At 38.4% G+C, this 18,004-nt stretch overlaps 1 protein-coding gene across 3 annotated transcripts in view; it reads left to right on the forward strand.

Annotated features, from left to right (window-relative positions):
* The window catches only part of ZFYVE9 (zinc finger FYVE-type containing 9), a 120,915-nt gene that overhangs the window by 86,810 nt on the left and 16,101 nt on the right, over positions 1-18,004 (forward strand). For 2 of the 3 annotated variants that reach the window (XM_070405117.1, XM_070405119.1), the window contains 4 exons: positions 138-293; positions 5,982-6,206; positions 8,316-8,398; positions 12,493-12,597. In XM_070405117.1, coding sequence (XP_070261218.1) covers positions 138-293; positions 5,982-6,206; positions 8,316-8,398; positions 12,493-12,597 — 569 coding nt within the window. The remainder of the gene's footprint in view (positions 1-137; positions 294-5,981; positions 6,207-8,315; positions 8,399-12,492; positions 12,598-18,004) is intronic. The other variant, XM_070405118.1, reaches the window with a different exon arrangement.

Consider the following 18,004-nt stretch of genomic DNA (forward strand, 5'->3'; position numbering starts at 1 on the left):
AACTGGCCCCCTGTTTAAAAAGTTTGAGGACCCCTCATCTATTTTATTTTTTGCTGTATTATAACAGATTTTTGTGCATTTTTCAAAGGTTAAGAATTGAGAGAGATGTCTTTGTTATATTTTTATTCCATCTGTAGATGTGAACAGGAAGTGCTGGTGTTTCACAACCAAGGGAATGCATGCAGTGGGTCAGTCTGAGATCGTCATTCTTCTACAATGTCTGCCTGATGAAAAGTGTCTGCCGAAGGATATCTTTAACCATTTTGTACAGCTTTATCGCGACGCTCTGGCAGGTGGGAATCCTTATGATTTAATATGCACCCTTTATAGGTGATAAAACTTTTAGACACAGATGCAAAATAATTGTGTTAAATTTGGAAGCCTGGCATTGGACGTTGATATTAGTGGCAAGTTAGAACATGCTTTGGTCTGAGGAATTATAAATTTTAGTACTTTACCTGGTGTGTTTGTTATTTTACAAAGGCTAGAATCAAAAGTTGTAAGAGAATCCATTGAGCTTGATGTAAGAATATTTTTCTTCGAGTAGCTTACGGATTATGATAATGGTACCCAATAGAAGAAAGCATAATCATAGCTTATTACTTGTTTCTTCAGTTAATATTTATATATTCATAATGTAAAAGTACTCTACATTTAATTTTCAGGTTTCAAGAATCAAGCATGGATATCTTTATTATGGTTTCAAAATAAATTATAAAAATTATTTACTGTAACAATCTAAAAGTAAGTGCATAGCTATTAGAAACTGGAGAAGTAATCATATAGTAGTCATATTTTTAATTTTTGAGGAACCTCCATACTATTTTTCATAGTGACTACACCAATTTACATTCCCACCTACAGTGGATAAGGGTTCCTTTTTCTCCACATTTTCACCAATATTTGGTATTTTAAAATTGATTTTTTTAAAAAGCGGTTGTAGGAATTCAAGAAATTATCAGGGTTTAAGTTTAGTAATGACAATGGGAATAAAGAATGTTGAGGAGATATAAATGACAGTAATGCTTTAGTTCAGTAGGATTAGTTAACTAATTGGATGTGAGGGGTGAGAGGGAACAAGTGGAAAGTTGACTTCAGATTTCTGGCTTGGGCACCTGAGTGGATGTTGTTCTTATTCATTAAGATAGTAAATAGAAGAACAAATATGGCAGCTGAAGTCTTTGTTCATTGCGTTGAATTTGAAATAATGACAACAGATGATAAGTAAATTGAAATGATCTCAGGAGGTAGATCTGGGAGACCCAGTGTTTATGTGAAAGTTGAAACTACAGTTGTGAATAAGATGGGCCAGTGTGAAGAGACTGGAGCTGTGAATGGAATTCTGAGAAATACCTACAAGGAAAGGCATGAATCATTATATGAGTCATTAAAATATATGTTTAGTATATATAGTTACTTATTTTTAAAAAGTATCCTTATATATCAGTAGAGTCCATTATTATATCGAAATGCAAAAAGTCTGCAACAAAAAATTACTTGGAACTGATAGTAAGATAATGGTGATAGCCTAACGTCTGCCTATAATACATCTAAGCCATCTTAAATACATGTATATTGGGTGAGGGCATGTACATATATACCTAAGTAAATAACATTTCAACAGCATAAACAAATGAGCTATAAAAGTCTCTCCTTGAATAGGTTTCATTTCACAGCTCAGAAATACGGGCCTAGAAAAGTATCTTCGATTATCTAGTACAGCTCTAATGAACCTGGAGGTGTTGATGGCTTGTCTAAATCACAGGCCTAGTTGGTGGCAGAATTAGGTCTAAAGCTCCCTGACCAGTGTTCTTTAGTTTATGTCAGTATAGCATAAAACTGTACTGTTAATAGTACAGCAGTTTTTAAAAAAACAGATATGCAAAATATCTGTGATATGCATGTTTTACTATGAATCCTGTTTTTAGATAATGAAGGTAGCAACTTGCTATATTATTTCGCTATGATTTTTTTAATAGTTGGAAACATATTTTAAGTGTTCTAAAATGACCCCAATTCATTATTTTTCTCCTTTGTGTAGCATAGTGAATGGAATTGGCAAATTGTATCTTAAATTTCCCCTGAGTATGACAGCTTTGAATACTCTACCACTTGCTTAGTGGTTCCTCTACCACAAATCACTAATAAAACCTTAAAAACCCTTGAATGAACTTTATAATTTAATCTGAAATTTTCATCTAAACTACAAGTATTGCCCTGACCAGTTTGGCTCAGTGGATAGAGCGTCGGCCTGCAGACTGAAGGGTCCAAGGTTCGATTCCAGTCAAGGGCATGTACCTTGGTTGTGGGCACATCCCCAGTAGGAGGTGTGCAGGAGGCAGCTGATCAATGTTTCTCTCTCATCAATGTTTCTAACTCTCTATCCCCTCTCCCTTCCTCTTTGTAAACTACAAGTATTTAATAATACATGTATGTATATATGTTTCTTATTTAGTATACATATATTTGTCATATATAGTTGCTTATGCTTTCCACAGTGAGGGGGAAAATTATATTTTGTGAGAAATATCATTTGAGAGTTTCAGGATGCCTTCTGATTATCATAATGCCATGGAAGATTTTAAATTGTGTATAGTATTTTTGAAGCAAGTCACTTTTTTACCTGTAAAACAAAAGGTTTCCTAACTAATGTGTTTCCAGGGAAAGAGGAACCTCACTGGTGTTTTCACCATCATCAGTGATTTTCTTGTATTGTTTTACCAGTTAAAGAATATTATCTTACTAGAGGCCTGATGCACGAAATTTGTGCAAGAGTAGGCCTTCCTTCCCCCGGCTGCCGGCACCGGCTTCCCTCTGGCACCTGGGACCAGGGCTTCCCTCCGCCCGGCTTTGTCCGGAAGGACGTCCCGTCTAATTAGTATATTACCCTTTTATTATTATAGATGAAACAGGTTTTTATTTTATTTTTCCAGCTAATTTTGAACCTTTTTGATAAATTACATTTATTTTATCTTTCTGTGAACAGAGGAGCCAAAGTATTGATGCTTTGCAGAGTAATTTTTCAACTGATGAGAAAGTAATACGGAATTATTTATGAAGACATGATTTAAGATTAATCATTAATATTTATTGAGCACTTGCTACATGATAGGCAATGTATTCATTGCTTTAAGTGCACTATTTCACTTCTTCTTAACTGTAAAGTTTATACTGTTCCTGTTCCCATTGTACATATGAGGAAACTGAAAGGCACTGAGGGCTTAATAACTTGCCCACTATCACACACATAGCTGGTAAGTGTTTGAATTCAGCTGTGTTTTCTCTAAATCTCATTTTTTGAATCATAAAACGCAATAAACTGCCTCTTGAGCTTTTTGAAGTTACATGGTAAATCTCACAGATGCTCTGAACTGAGGAAATGATCTTTTATGAAGTACTCATGCTTAACTATAGTGAATTGTACTACAGAGAACTCCAAAGGACTATCTAAATTCTTTTGATGACTTGAGCTTTTTTAAGTTATATTAATGCCTAAAATATTAGTATTTCTTGAAGTAAGTGAACTATTTGCTTGGAAATTGTTCCATTTGAGTTGATGTAAGGATTGATAAATATGCTTTGAAACAAAGGAAGCTGTTGTCATAGATATTTAAGTTGTATTTAAATTGAATTTAAAGATGGTTATTTGTGAGCACTTTGAAAAACAAAATTTTAGTTCCAAATTTAAGATAGAAAATTTCAAATTATATATATTTTAAAGAAATTGTGGTATATCAAAAGATCAGAAGATTGAAAGATCTGCTTTTTAGATCTTATTTTGCCACTTATTTACCCAGTGTCTTTGAGAGTCACCTCACCTCTACCCATAAGCTTCAATTTGTTCATCTGTAAAATAAAACCCCCAAATTCAGAGATGGTACTAGCTCTGTTAAGCTAGAGCACTGGTCTGATAATTACCTGAATTGCTTTGTAAACTACTGATTTAAAGCATTTGACATTATTGCCAGATCGTTTATGCTCAGAAGCAAGAGTTGTTGTCTATTTTAATCACTATATAGATTCTTGAGTGGTCTTGGGGTATGTAGAATTAGTTCAGTGGATTCATTGTATTGAATGTTCCCATTGAGAAATATTCTCTATAAATTAGTATGTAAGAGACTTTATGAATTCAAGAGCCCCAGTTTAAGTCTTCAAATGAAAGCTTTTCTTTATCAAATTCTTATGTCCAGTGTGTTATTTTTGCTGATATCTGTGGAATGTTACCCTTTATTTGATGAGGTAGTAAATGACAATGTAAACTAAATCACTCTTTGGATTGATAAAAGTCTACTTAAAATTTTTTTTAAAAGAAAGTAAATGTTTAAAGCATAAAAGATATTTTTTTATAATGGAAAGGGACATACTAAAAATTTTGAGTGTATGGGGGCAGAAAAGTAATATCTGTAGGAAAATAACCAATAATAGATTCCAAAGGAATAATTAATGAATGCCTTGAGTTCCAAGCCAGCATTTTTCACCTCTGAGCTGTATTCACTAGGGCTGTGGTCGGCAGACCACGGCTCACGAGCCACATGCGGCTCTTTGGCCCCTTGAGTGTGGCTCTTCCACAAAATACCATGTGCAGGCACGCACGTACAGTGCGATGGAAACTTCATGGCCCATGTGCAGAAGTCGGTATTTTGTGGAAGAGCCGGTATTTTGTGGAAGAGCCACAGTCAAGGGGCCAAAGAGCCACATGTGGCTCACAAGCTGCGGTTTGCTGAGCCGCAGTTTGCCGACCACTGCACTAGGGCATTCTTATGAAACATAAACATGCTGTCATTAGAGCTTTAGAGGAATGCTATTGTGTACTCTCCATTGTGGAGGTGGGGAAGAAATCTTCCATCTCTTCTCTCTCCTATTCCTCCTTCTCCCCACCCTTCCAGGTAAAAAGATGAAGATTTATATAAACCTTACTCTAAAACCTTTGATAAAGCAAAGAAAATCCTGCAGTGTTTGGCTGATTATTATATGTATATTTGCATTATAACTAATAGGTATGTTTTGAGACACACTGTATGCCAGGTGCTGATAGGCATTCTACATAGTATAGTCTATCATTTATTCTTCCCAGCAGGTCAGAAGTTTAGTATAATTTATTCCATTTTACACAGATGTTGAGGCTCACAGAAGTTAAGTAACTTGCCCCCAAATCACACATTATAATGAGTGATCGAACTAGTATTCAAACTCATATCTCTGAAACTCCCAAATCTGTGACTTTTTTTCAAAATACCATACCACTTTCTTGATATGGGGATTTAAAAATATGTATATATACTTTTTTCACCCAGTGAGATTGTAAGCTCTGTGAGAGCAGGTACCTAATCTTAACATATTTTCACGACCTTTGAGATAGTAATTGTTATTTTGATTCATATAGTAAAGTTGCACCATCTAACAAGGGAAGCCATCAGTATTTTTGGCTTTACTCTAGACCAGGGGTGGGGAATGTCCAGCCCTCAGGCTGCATAAGGCCTGCGAAATCATTTGGTTTGGCCCTGCCAAGGCAACCACAGGCAGGACTTGAAATTCAATAAATCTAGGAGCTTTTTTCATGGCAACATACATTTATATTAAGTGAATTATATTAAGCCAATTAAGTTATAAATATCTACATACCTCTTGGCAGAAAAAAGGTTCCCCACTCCTGGTCTAGACAAACTTCTATAGTGATAATACAAGATATATATATATATATATATATATATATATATATATATATACACACACACATACATACATACACACACACACACACACACACCATGCTCACGGAAGCCCTGATAACATTGGCAAAAAGTTTTTTTATTTAATAAATGCCATTTATTTATTTAAAAACTTTCTAAACATGGCTGTTTCGTGGTGAAAAGTTAGGAATTAGTATTCAGTAGTGTCTGGCCTAGTATTGAGTAACAATGATTACTTTCTATTAATAAATCAACAATATTTTTAGTAATCAATGAACTTTTTTGTTTTAGGGAATGTTGTGGGTAACTTAGGACATTCCTTCTTCAGTCAAAGTTTCCTTGGCAGTAAAGAACATGGTGGATTCTTATATGTGACATCTACTTACCAGTCACTGCAAGACCTTGTACTCCCAACCCCACCTTATTTATTTGGGATTCTCATCCAGAAATGGGAAACTCCTTGGGCAAAAGTGTTTCCCATTCGACTAATGTTGAGACTTGGAGCTGAATATCGACGTAAGTAATAACATACTTTCTTCTAAAACACATGAGCAAGTCATGATGACTAAATAAAGTTCTGAAATATTCAGAGTCCCCTCGCCCCTTGTGATACTGATACAATTCAGCAGGAGTAGTATTTTGAGATAGCTAAGCTAAACTTAGCCATTTTCTCTACTCATTTTGCCTAGGATGGGAAGAACTTAAAAATATCAAATGAGAAAATTGGTGATTATTTATTACCTTCTAAACTTAATGGTTTTATAATTCATTGATAAATACATAATCATCTTGAGAAAAAAATGAATTTGAATTTAAGAAGTAACTTTATTATTATTTTTTAAACCTGAGGATATGTTTTTTTATTTTATTGATTTTTTTTTTTTTTTAGAGAGAGAGAAAAGGAGAGGGAGAGAGAGAAACGTTGATGTGAAAGACAAACATCGATCTGTTGCCGCCCTTATGTGTCCTAACCAGGCATCGAACCCAAAACCTGGATATGTGCCCTGACGAGGAATCAAACCTGCAACCTTTTGGTGCATGGGATAGCACTACAACCAGCTGAGCCACCCTGCCAGGGCTAACTTTATTTTTTATGGTGTCTATATTTGGTGGGTATATTTTTTGTCACTTGGTTGGAAAATAGTTATGGCAAATTATATTTTATGTAACCTAACAGATACTGTAAACTAATGGTATAGAGATCAGTCTCAGTTTATAAGGTAAGCAACAGAAGACCTTCCTTCCCATGATTGTAGCAGTGCAACTAAGTTGTGTGTTTTTTTTTTAAAGACAACAAGGACTAAATGCAAGCTTTATTTTAAACTTTATATCTTCACCTAATTGAAAGCATCCTGGTCTAGACCACTTGAATAGGTTCATAACGTTACCACTTACTAGCTCTGTAACTTTGATTAAATCACTCAAGTTGTCTGATTGTCAGTTTCGTTTGCAACTGGTGATAATAAGGCCTGCCTTTGATATTATATAGGACTTTAAAGAAGATCAAATGAAATGAAAAATTATTTTATAAACCATAAAATATATATATTCTCAGCAGGGCAGCTTCATCGGTTCACTTATTTATTCATTAATTCAACAAGAAATTCATAAAGGCCTTCCATGTGTCATAAATTCTGGGAATTTAGAAATGGCCAAGACCCGTTATAGGCCCTTGGAACCCTTGTAAGGAAGACATACAGAAATCATGAAGTAGCGTATTGTATTAAAACACATATTCAAAGTTAACAGAGTTCTATGGGAGCTCCAAGATGGGCTCTAACTTCACCAAGAATGAAGGAATTAGATAAGAAATATGTCTTGGACCAAAGGCCTCTGGACTGAACTGTGAAGGAAGCATATTCATCAGCCTAGTGAAGTAGGAAAAGGAAAGGGGTTGTTTGCAGATGAACCAGCATGTATAATTTCTTGTCTTGAACAGACAATTCAGACCATAAAGTTCAAGGACTGAGCCAGCTAATAGGATCACCTTGTATTTGACTCCCCTACGGAGGGTCCTGGTTGGGAGATGTCTAAGAGTGAATTCTTTTAGACTGCTTGAGCACATAGGAATCAGAAGATACATATTTCCTGGATCATATTAATCCACTTTGAAGAACAGTGCTTCCTAAGACCTTGGGGTCATTTTCGAAACCACTGCATCAAAAGGCTTCTTCTGGTCATCAGAATGATTGGTGTAGTTTGTAGAAGGCTCAGGATTTGCCTGTGATGCTACCATGCTAAATACTTTTTTTTTTTTTTAATCCTCACCAAGGATATTTTTTCCATTGACTTTTTTTTTTTTTTTTTAAGAGTGGAGAGAAGGAGTTGGAGGGAGAGAGACACATAGATTGATTGCCTCCTGCACGTGCCCAACAGGGGCTGGGATTGAGCCTGAAACTGAGGTACATGCCTTTGACTGGGAATCGAACCCGAGACCCTTCACTCCGCGGGCCGATGCTCCAACCACTGAGCCCAACCAGACAAGGCGCTAAATACTTTTTTTGAGCTCTAAATTTCATATGCTCTAATGGGCCATTATATTTTGAAAACTGTATCAACCATGATATCTCTTTTATCCAAATTTTAAGCTGCCAGATTCAGTTTGATCATTTCCCATTTCCATAGTTTATCCATGCCCACTGTTCAGCGTCAGATTTCGGAAGCCATTGTTTGGAGAGACGGGACATACCATCATGAATCTTCTTTCGGTAAGTTGGGAATTTTTGCTTTCTTTTTCCTTACTGGGATTTGTGTGGGTGAAGGAAGAGAAGGATTTCATTATTCTGTTGATAGCAATGCCCCTGCTGCTTCAGGCAGGTGAGGATTTATGTTAAAATATACACACACACACACATACACACACATTCTTTTCCAAGTACAAGGGGCCTTGGAATGAAATAGTACAGGATTCTAGCCCCTGATTGTACACTTATTATCTAAGTGACCTTGCAGGATTATTATGAGGACTAGAGGTAATGAATAATTAAAGCACAGAGCGAGAAACCAAGATGGCAGCATAGGTAAACACCGGAAATTGCTGCCTTGCACAACCACTTCAAAAATACAACTAAAAGACAACACGGACATCATCCAGAACCACAGGAAGGCTGGCTGAGTGGAATTCTACAACTAGAAGGAAAGAGAAAAGCACACTGAGACTCAGAGGAGGTGCCGAAGTAAAGTGCAGAGGTACGGAAGCACATGTGGAAAGGGCTGGCAACTGAGGACGCGGTTGTCTTTTTCAATCGGGAGGGAGTCTCAAGCTCCCGACTGCTCTGAACTCCAGTTCCGGGCGAGTCTCTGGGGACCCAGACTCATACAGGAGAAACTGGACTGTCTGGCATCGGTTGGAACTCGAGGGTGGCTTTCTCTCAGAGGTGCTTGCAGCGATTACCGGGACACTGAGATTCAGGACCTCTTAGGGTAGGACTGAGGATCTGCCAGAGCTGTTTGCTCCACCCTGTTGATCCCCTGAGACTCCGCCCCACCCAAGCTGTGCACAGAGGCTTTTGCATATGAAAGGCCTGGCCCTTTGCAATCTGAAAATTACCTAACAAACTGCAGCTGGGTCAGAGAGACCCAGAACTTCCAAAAGAAGGCCCAAGGCCTCAAATCAGCTTGCATTGCTTCACAGCTGGGCCCCATCTGGGTACCTCCAAATCCCAAACAAAGAAGAGGAATCTGCAGATCTCTCCATAGCTCCTGCTGGGTAGCCTTAGGCAGAGGCTAAATTAGCACCTCCTTAGAGATCCAAGAGCCAGTGTACCCAGTGGTCAGAGTGGGACCATCCAGATTACAACTCCTCAGATCCATAAAGGACACACTCAGGGGGCAGACTCAGTGAGCACCAAAGCCCCACTGAAGCAAGTCTTGCCCCATAAGGATGTCTCCAGCACAGAAGTTCTCCCACTGTAGACACAGCTGATTCTCACAGCCAGTTGGCCTGGAGGTCAATTCCTCCCAGTGATACCTACAACAATCAAGGCTTAACTACAACAAGACTGTGCACACAGCCCACAAAGGGGTGCACCAAGAGTGTCTACCTCAGGTAATTGGGGAGGCTGAGCCACTGGACCCTATAGGACACCTAGCACAGAAAGCCACTCTATCAACACAGGGAAGCATAAAAAATGCCAAGACAAAGAAACAGGTCACAAAGAACAGAAATGGAGGAAAGCAAACTACTGGATATAGAGTTCAAAACCAAACTTATAAGGTTTTTCAAGAATTTTCTAGAAACCGCTGATAAATTTAGTGAGACCCTCAAGAAACCTAGTAAGACCCTCGAGGATATGAACAAGGACCAACTAGAAATTAAGCATACACTGATTGAAATAAAGGATATTATCCGGAGTTCCAACAGAAGACTAGAGGATTGTAAGAATCAAGTCAAAGATTTGAAATACGAAGAAGCAAAAATCACCCAACCGTAAACACAAAAAGAAAAAAGAATCCAAAAATATGAAGGTAGTGTAAGGAGCCTCTGGGACAACTTCAAGCGTACCAACATCCGAATTATGGAGCTGCCAGAAGAAGAGAGAGCGCAAGATATTGAAAACCTATTTGAAGAAATAATGACAGAAAACTTCCCTTACCTGGTGAAAGAAATAGACTTACAAGTCCAGGAAGCGCAGAGAACCCCAAACAAAAGGAATCCAAAGAGGACCACACCAAGACACATCATAAGTAAAATGCCAAGAGCAAAAGACAAAGAGAGAATCTTAAAAGCAGCAAGAGAAAAACAGTCAGTTACCTACAAGGGCGTACCCATACGACTGTCAGCTGATTTCTCAACAGAAACTATGCAGGCCAGAAGGGAGTGGCAAGAAATATTCAAAGTGATGAATAGCAAGAACCTACAACCAAGATTACTTTACCTAGCAAAGCTATTATTCAGAATTGAAGGTCAGATAAAGAGCTTCACAGATAAGAAAAAGTTAAAGGAGTTTATCACCACCAAACCAGTATTATATAAAATGCTGAAAGGTATCCTTTAAGAAGAGGAAGAAGAAGAAAAAGGTAAAGATACAAATCATGAACAACAAATACACATCTATCAACAAGTGAATCTAAAAATCAGGTGAATAAATAATCTGATGAACAGAATAAACTGGTGAATATAATAGAATCAGGGGCATAGAAAGGGAGTGGACTGACTATTCTCAGGGGGGAAAGGGGTTTGGGGGGGTGCGTGAAGAGACTCGACAAAAATCGTACACCTATGGATGAGGACAGTGCGGGGGTGGGTAAGGGCAGAGGGTGGGGTCGGAACTGGGTGGAGGGGAGCTATGGGAAGAAAAAAGAGGAACAACTAATAATCTGAACAATAAAGATTTAATTTAAAAAAAAATAAAGCATAGAGCATTCTGTCTTGTTTTTATTTTAAGCTAAGCATTCTGGAGTGTATCTATAATATATCTAGAATCTGAAAACTTCTCACAACCTTTTGAACTGTTAACATCTGGGTCAAAATTATCACTGTCTCTTGCCTTGATTATTTTTATTATGTTTATCTGATCTCCTTCCCACTTCCCTGGCTAACCCTCAAACATTCCAGAATCCCCTATAACAACAGACACGTGTGCTCAGCATTAATCTTCCCCCCTCCCCCTCCCCCAGATGGTGATGGTCATCCTGGCCTCAGTGTTGTGGTAGCATGGGATACTGGTCTTGTTTTTTTTTCATATTTAAAACCAAATTTTTAATTACTCATTTCGTTAAATGTAAAGCCAACTCACATCTTTGTGTGAATACTGTCCAAGCACAAACCTGGCCAATAAAAAGAAAATGTAGAGGTCCTTATGGTGGCCTGTAAGACCCTGTGAAATCTAGCTGTTTGCTGTCACTTTGACCTCGACTCCTACCCCTCTTGCCCATTTTGCTTCAGCCAGACTAGATGTTGTGTGTGTGTGTGTGTGTGTGTGTATGTGTGTGTGTTTTTACCCTGCAAATATTTATTCAGGGCCTAGGTTGTTCCAGGTATTTGGAATATAATTAGAACAAAACAAGAGAGAGTTCTTACCCTCTTGGAGCTTTCCTTAGCAGGAGGAGACAGTTAATCTATCTATCTATATAAAAGCCCAGCAACCGGCCCTAACTGGTTTGGCTCAGTGGACAGAGCATCAGCCTGTGGACTGAAGGGTCCCAGGTTCGATTCCAGTCAGGGGCATGTACCTTGGTTGCGGGCACATCCCCAGTAGTGGGTGTGCAGGAGGCAGCTGATCAATGTTTCCCTCTCATCGGTGTTTCTAACTCTCTATCCCTCTCCCTTCCTCTCTGTAAAAAAATCAATAAAATATATTTTTAAAAATAAAAATAAAAAAGCTCAGCAACCGAACAGCAGAATGATCAGAATGACCCATCAACCAGTTGCTATGACGTGCACAGGCCACCAGGGGGCAGACACTCAACGCAGGAGCTGCCCCCTGGTGGTCAGGGTGCTCCCACAGCGGGCTGATCCCCACAGGCCATGCCCCCACCAGTGGACGAATCTGTGCACTGGGCCTCTTAAAAAATAAATATGGAAAGTGTTAAGTGGTGTTAAAGCAGGGTAAGTATTCAAATATTTGTTTAATATTGTATATAAAAGGTATATGAAACTTAAATTTACTTATAAGAGTTTACAGTTTAATGAAGAGCTGGAGTACACATACCAGTACACAATGGGGCTCTCATTATTATTATTTAGATGAATTGAAGCTTTTCATTTTGACATTGTTTTCATTTTTGCTAATTTTATTACTATAAATGGAATCCTGTCATTGATTACTTCTTTATTCCACTTCAATCTGCTTTTGCCCAGGACTTCAGAAATTACCAATATACATTGCCAATAGTTCAAGGTTTGGTGGTTGATATGGAAGTTCGGAAAACCAGCATCAAAATTCCCAGCAACAGATACAATGAGGTAAGATTTATCATGAAGCCCTGACCAGTTTGGCTCAGTGGATAGAGCGTCAGCCTGCGGACTGAAGGGTCCCAGGTTCGATTCCAGTCAAGAGCATGTACCTTGTTTACGGGCACATCCCCAGTAGAGGGTATGCAGGAGGCAGCTGATCGATGTTTCTCTCTCACCGATGTTTCTAACTCTCTATCCCTCTCCCTTCCTCTCTGTAAAAAATCAATAAAATATATATTTTTAAAAAATGATTTATCATGAAGGTGTATTTTTCATAGTTCAATGAAGTTGAAAATAGAGAATTATTTATAAAGTTTATTTTTAATTAATTGACAGTGAAATCAGTTCATAATATTGTATGACCTAGATCCGTGGTCGGCAAACTGCGGCTCTTTGGACCCTTGAGTGTGGCTCTTCCTAAGCCTTAGGAGTACCCTAATTAAGTTAATAACAGTGTACCTACCTATATAGTTCAAGTTTAAAAAATTTGGCTCTCAAAAGAAATTTCAGTCGTTATACTGTTGCTATTTGGCTCTGTTGACTAATGAGTTTGCCAACCACTGACCTCTAGATCAATAATGGGGAAATTTATAATTAGCAAGATATTAAATTTGTAATTTATTTAGTCATTGGTTGTGCTTTTGACCTTTGGATATTGTGATAATCAGTGATAGATTTGCATTCTGATCAATATATAAAATAAACTTTATAATATTCATGGTGGAATCTCTTAATGGTTAAGCACAGGTCACTTTAAGTCCCGAAATGACATTTAAGTAAGGTTCCAGAAGCAAATGATTGCATCTTAAATTAAGCTGTATTTTGTAACTAAAATGAAATTGTGCATACTGTATACATATTAACAGTTGCATAACCTTTACCTATTTGTCATGTGAAATCTTTCTTAAATTTAAAATTTTCTTAAAATAATTTCTGAAATGTCTAGTAGTAAACATTGTGGTCTAAAATAAGTGTTATTGCCGAAACCGGTTTGGCTCAGTGGATAGAGCGTCGGCCTGCGGACTGAAGGGTCCCAGGTTCGATTCCGGTCAAGGGCATGTACCTGGGTTGCGGGCACATCCCCAGTAGGGGATGTGCAGGAGGCAGCTGATCGATGTTTCTCTCTCATCGATGTTTCTAACTCTCTATCTCTCTCCCTTCCTCTCTGTAAAAAATCAATAAAATATATTTTTAAAAAAATAATAAAATAAAATAAGTGTTATTTTAAAACTTAGCTTGATATTATAATGGTTAAAATGTGTTATTTCTTTAAACTTGTGTTATTAGGCAGGGTGGTAACTCCCTGATTACTTCTTTCACTACTTCTTGGTATGAAATAATTTCCTCCTTCTCTCTCTTTTTTTTCTTTCTTCCTTCTTTATTCAGTCTTCTATTTACTTACTCATTTGTACATTCAGTAAACATTGTGTACTTGTTATGCGCTTAGAATCACACAAATGTTTTACTGGACTTAGAAGCTCAGGGCTCCGCATTGCTATGTGTGAGAGTGACCTATGTTAAGAAAGCCTTTACCCATGGTTTTCTCTGTGATGGCTTTTTTCAGGAGAATGGAAAATAGTAGCTAGTGTATGCTTAATTTTTTTTTTCTGGGATACGATTAACAGTTTTTAGCTTTTAGCCCTACGTGGAAATAAATATCAAGCATTAATATACTAGACTAGGTAGAGGCAAATCTTCAAAGTGAACTATAAAGAGAGTATGCTTTGAAAACTTGTTTTATTTCTCATATTTGAAGTTTAATTATTTGATTCACAAATATTGATTAAGCATATTCTGTGTTATGGAATACAAAGATGAGTAAGAACATTTTGCTTGCCTTTGGGAGCTTACTGTCCAGAAGTAAAATGATCAGAGGTCATCCCCAAACCGCTAACATAGTATATTACTATCCTTGGTGTTTGCAAGATGGTGCTTTGTGTTGGGAATTGGGTCTGCTTAATATATCTGCGAAAGCTATGAGGCTCCCCACAGTTATTTCAGTATTGACTGATGACATTCATGACAACAGCTGTCATTCATATTATTTGTTTTTATCTGAATTCTGTCTTCTGGGTTTATGATTGTGCAGTTTCAGAAATCTTTGTTCAAAAATAGTAACTGCATTTCTTGTCATTTATTACATTTCATTTTCAGTGAAGTTCACCAATTTATTATCACTTATTTTTCTTACCTGATTTAGCAGACTGACTTCTCTTCTAATTTAGTTTTCGTTTCAATTCAACATAATTGTATCTCTCACAGTCTTGGAGAATTGAACTGTGTTGTGTCTAATAAGTCTTCACTTCATATTTGAAAAAGCATATTTCATTATATACATTATTTCTTTAATCAGCCACAACATTCTACTTTTCCTCTCATTCATTTTTTCATTTATACCCATAGTCTTACTTATTACTTCCTAAACTGTGTTCCTTTTTTTGCTTTATAGCCCTTGCACAAGCTATTTTATTGATGCACACTTCCCCTCCTCTTCACCTGCCTAACGCTCACTCACTTTTTAAAATTTTTATTTTTGTTAACCCTCACCCGAGGATAAATATCCATTGATTTTTAGAGAGTGTGAAAGGGAGGGGGAGAGACTGAGAGAGAAACATTGATGTGAAAGAGTCACATTGATTGGTTGCCTCCTGCATGCGCCCCAACTGGGGCCAGGGATTGAGCCTGCAATCAAAGTACATGCCCTTGACTGGAATCCAACCCAGGACCCTTCAGTCCACAGGCCAACGCTCTCTCCACTGAACCAAATCTGCCAGGGCTAATTTTTCAGGTGTCAGTTTCAATAACATTTTCTTAGATAGGCTTTTGTTTAACTGCCAACTGGGATAATCCTCCTTGTTATAAGCATCCCTAGAATTCCACACATCCTGTGTGCATTACTCACTACAGATGGCCCTAAAATCTGAGGAGTATTATATTTTCTGACTTTCAAGGAATACATTTATTTTCTCTTAGGAGGAATGGATAGTCCTCTTTTCAAAAGAATAATAGGAGTTGGTGAAATATGCAAAATAGGGCATAGAAGTGGTATTTCATTGACTATTGGTTAGCTGTTCCTAGTGCTATATGTGGAAGACAATATTTAACCACAGATATAAAATTGTGCCGAGCCAGCTCAGCCAGGTTCGGTGAGACTGAGAGGGGGCGGTGAAGGATTGAGAAAAGACAGACAAGAGAAGAAAGCTGGGTCTGGGTGGGACGCTGTCCTCTCTGATGGAGAGCTAGCGACAGCGACACAGACTATAAGCCAAGTCTTTATTTTATAGCCAGATTCCATGAGGCAAAGTAAGGGCATGTTCAAGATGTTTACAACATTCTCACGGGTTTCGAATCTACTCAGTTACCTGCACCTGAACTCTATCAAGCCCACATTACTCAGACACGTGGGGCCACATGTTCGGACCATAGGTTCAAGCTTACAGCTATAGCCTTTGGTTATAATTGTGCTGGGACTTGCACATGGCTTTGCCACGAGAGGATCTTGCCCTCTCATTAGTCCCAGGCTTGAATCTGTCTAAACGCTGTGGCCGCTCTCCACATAAATTAAAATAAAAGGATCCCCAAGAAGGAGCCCTAGATGTTGTACCTCCACTGACTGCAACAGAAAGTCACGGCTGAACACTGCATGTTCAGAATAAGATTGTCCCATCCACCATGAACAGTGGCTCCAGAACACTGCTGCTAGCCAAATCCCTCCCAACCTTACTGCCACTTTTGGTCTTGAAACCACCAGCTCTGATCTCAGATGGTTAAGAATCCATAAGAAGTCCTGGGCTCCTGAGGCATCCTTCATCTCTCACAATTGTAATATCTGTCTGTGTTCATCTCCCTGAACCTCTCACTCATTTCAGAATACCCAAAGCTTAGTCCTTTTAAGTTCATTTGTCTCTGACCATTTCCTTGGTGATCTGTCCAGTCCTCTGGCCTTAAATACTGTCTCTCTGCTGTTGTCTTCTAAGTGTCGTTCTCCAGCCTGAATCTCTCTCCTGTTTTGTGGACTTGAGTGTCTTACTGCCTACCCACTTGACAGCTCTATTTGAGTAGGTATCTTAAGCTTAGCAAGTTCAACTCTGACCTCTTACTCTTCCCTCAAAACCTGCTCTTGATGTAGCAGTCCCTAAGTCCATGGTCGGCAAACCGCGGCTCGCGAGCCACATGCGGCTCTTTGGCCCCTTGAGTGTGGCTCTTCCACAAAATACCAGCTCTTCCACAAAATACCGACTTCTGCGTATGGGCCACAAAGTTTCAGTCGCACTGTACGTGCACGCCCACACGTGGTATTTTGTGGAAGAGCCACACTCAAGGGGCCAAAGAGCCGCATGTGGCTCGCGAGCCACGGTTTGCCGACCACTGCCCTAAGTTAATGACAGTGCTGTCCTTCCAGTTACCAGGCCCAAAACTTTGGAGTCATCTGTCTTAATATTCAGATGTCAAAAATACTTAAAGTGATCTATAGGTTGCCTCAAACTGATTGTCAAACTGCAGTGGGAAGGCCAGAGAGAGTTGGGGGGCAGGAGGGAGGGGAGTAAGAGATCAACCGAAGGACTTGTATGCATGCATATAAGCATAACTAATGGACATAAGACACTGGGGGGTAAGGGAGGGTAGGGGTTTGTCAAGGGCGGGGGGGAAAAAAGGACACTTATGTAATACCCTTTGTAATACTTTAAGCGAAAAATAAAAAAAAAATAAAAAAATTAAAAAAAAGAAAAAAAGTGATCTATAGGTTAAATGCAAGCCCTATCAAAATTCCAATGGCTTTTTAAATTAAAATATATTTTAGCCCTAGCTGGTTTGGCTTAGTGGTTAGAGCATCAGACTTAGGACTGAAGGGTCCGGGTTCGATTCCAGTCAAGGGCACATGCCTGTGTTGTGAGCTTGATCCCCAGTAGGGGGCATGCAGGAGGCATCCAGTCAGTGATTCTCTCTCATCATTGATGTTTCTACTCTCCCTCTCCCTTCCTCTCTGAAATCAATAAAAATATATTTTAAAAAAAGAATTGAAAAGGGGTACTCATAACAAGTACATTTACACATGTGTTCACAGTAGCACTATTCATGGTAGTAAAAAAGTGGACATAGCCCAAAGGTCCATGGGTGGAAGGATAAATAAATTGTGGTATATATACATCTAACCTTTGAACAACACAGGTTTTAACTGGGGGGGATATGCATTATATGTGCATTTTTAAATAAATATAGTCATTCCTCTGTATCCCCAAACTTCGTATCTGAGGATTCAACCAACTGCAGATCCAAAACAGTATTTTCGATCCGTAATTGGTATCCGTGAATGTGGAGATCCAACTGTCAGCACTGTTCTACTTGAGAATCCACAGATTTTGTTATTCACAGGGGTCCTGGAATCAATCCCTCATGAATACCAAGGGACTGTACT

This window comes from Myotis yumanensis, unplaced genomic scaffold, assembly GCF_028538775.1.
Source record: "Myotis yumanensis isolate MYYU_CA2020_CCGP unplaced genomic scaffold, mMyoYum1.0.hap1 SCAF_2, whole genome shotgun sequence".
Classification (NCBI taxonomy): Eukaryota; Metazoa; Chordata; class Mammalia; order Chiroptera; family Vespertilionidae; genus Myotis; species Myotis yumanensis.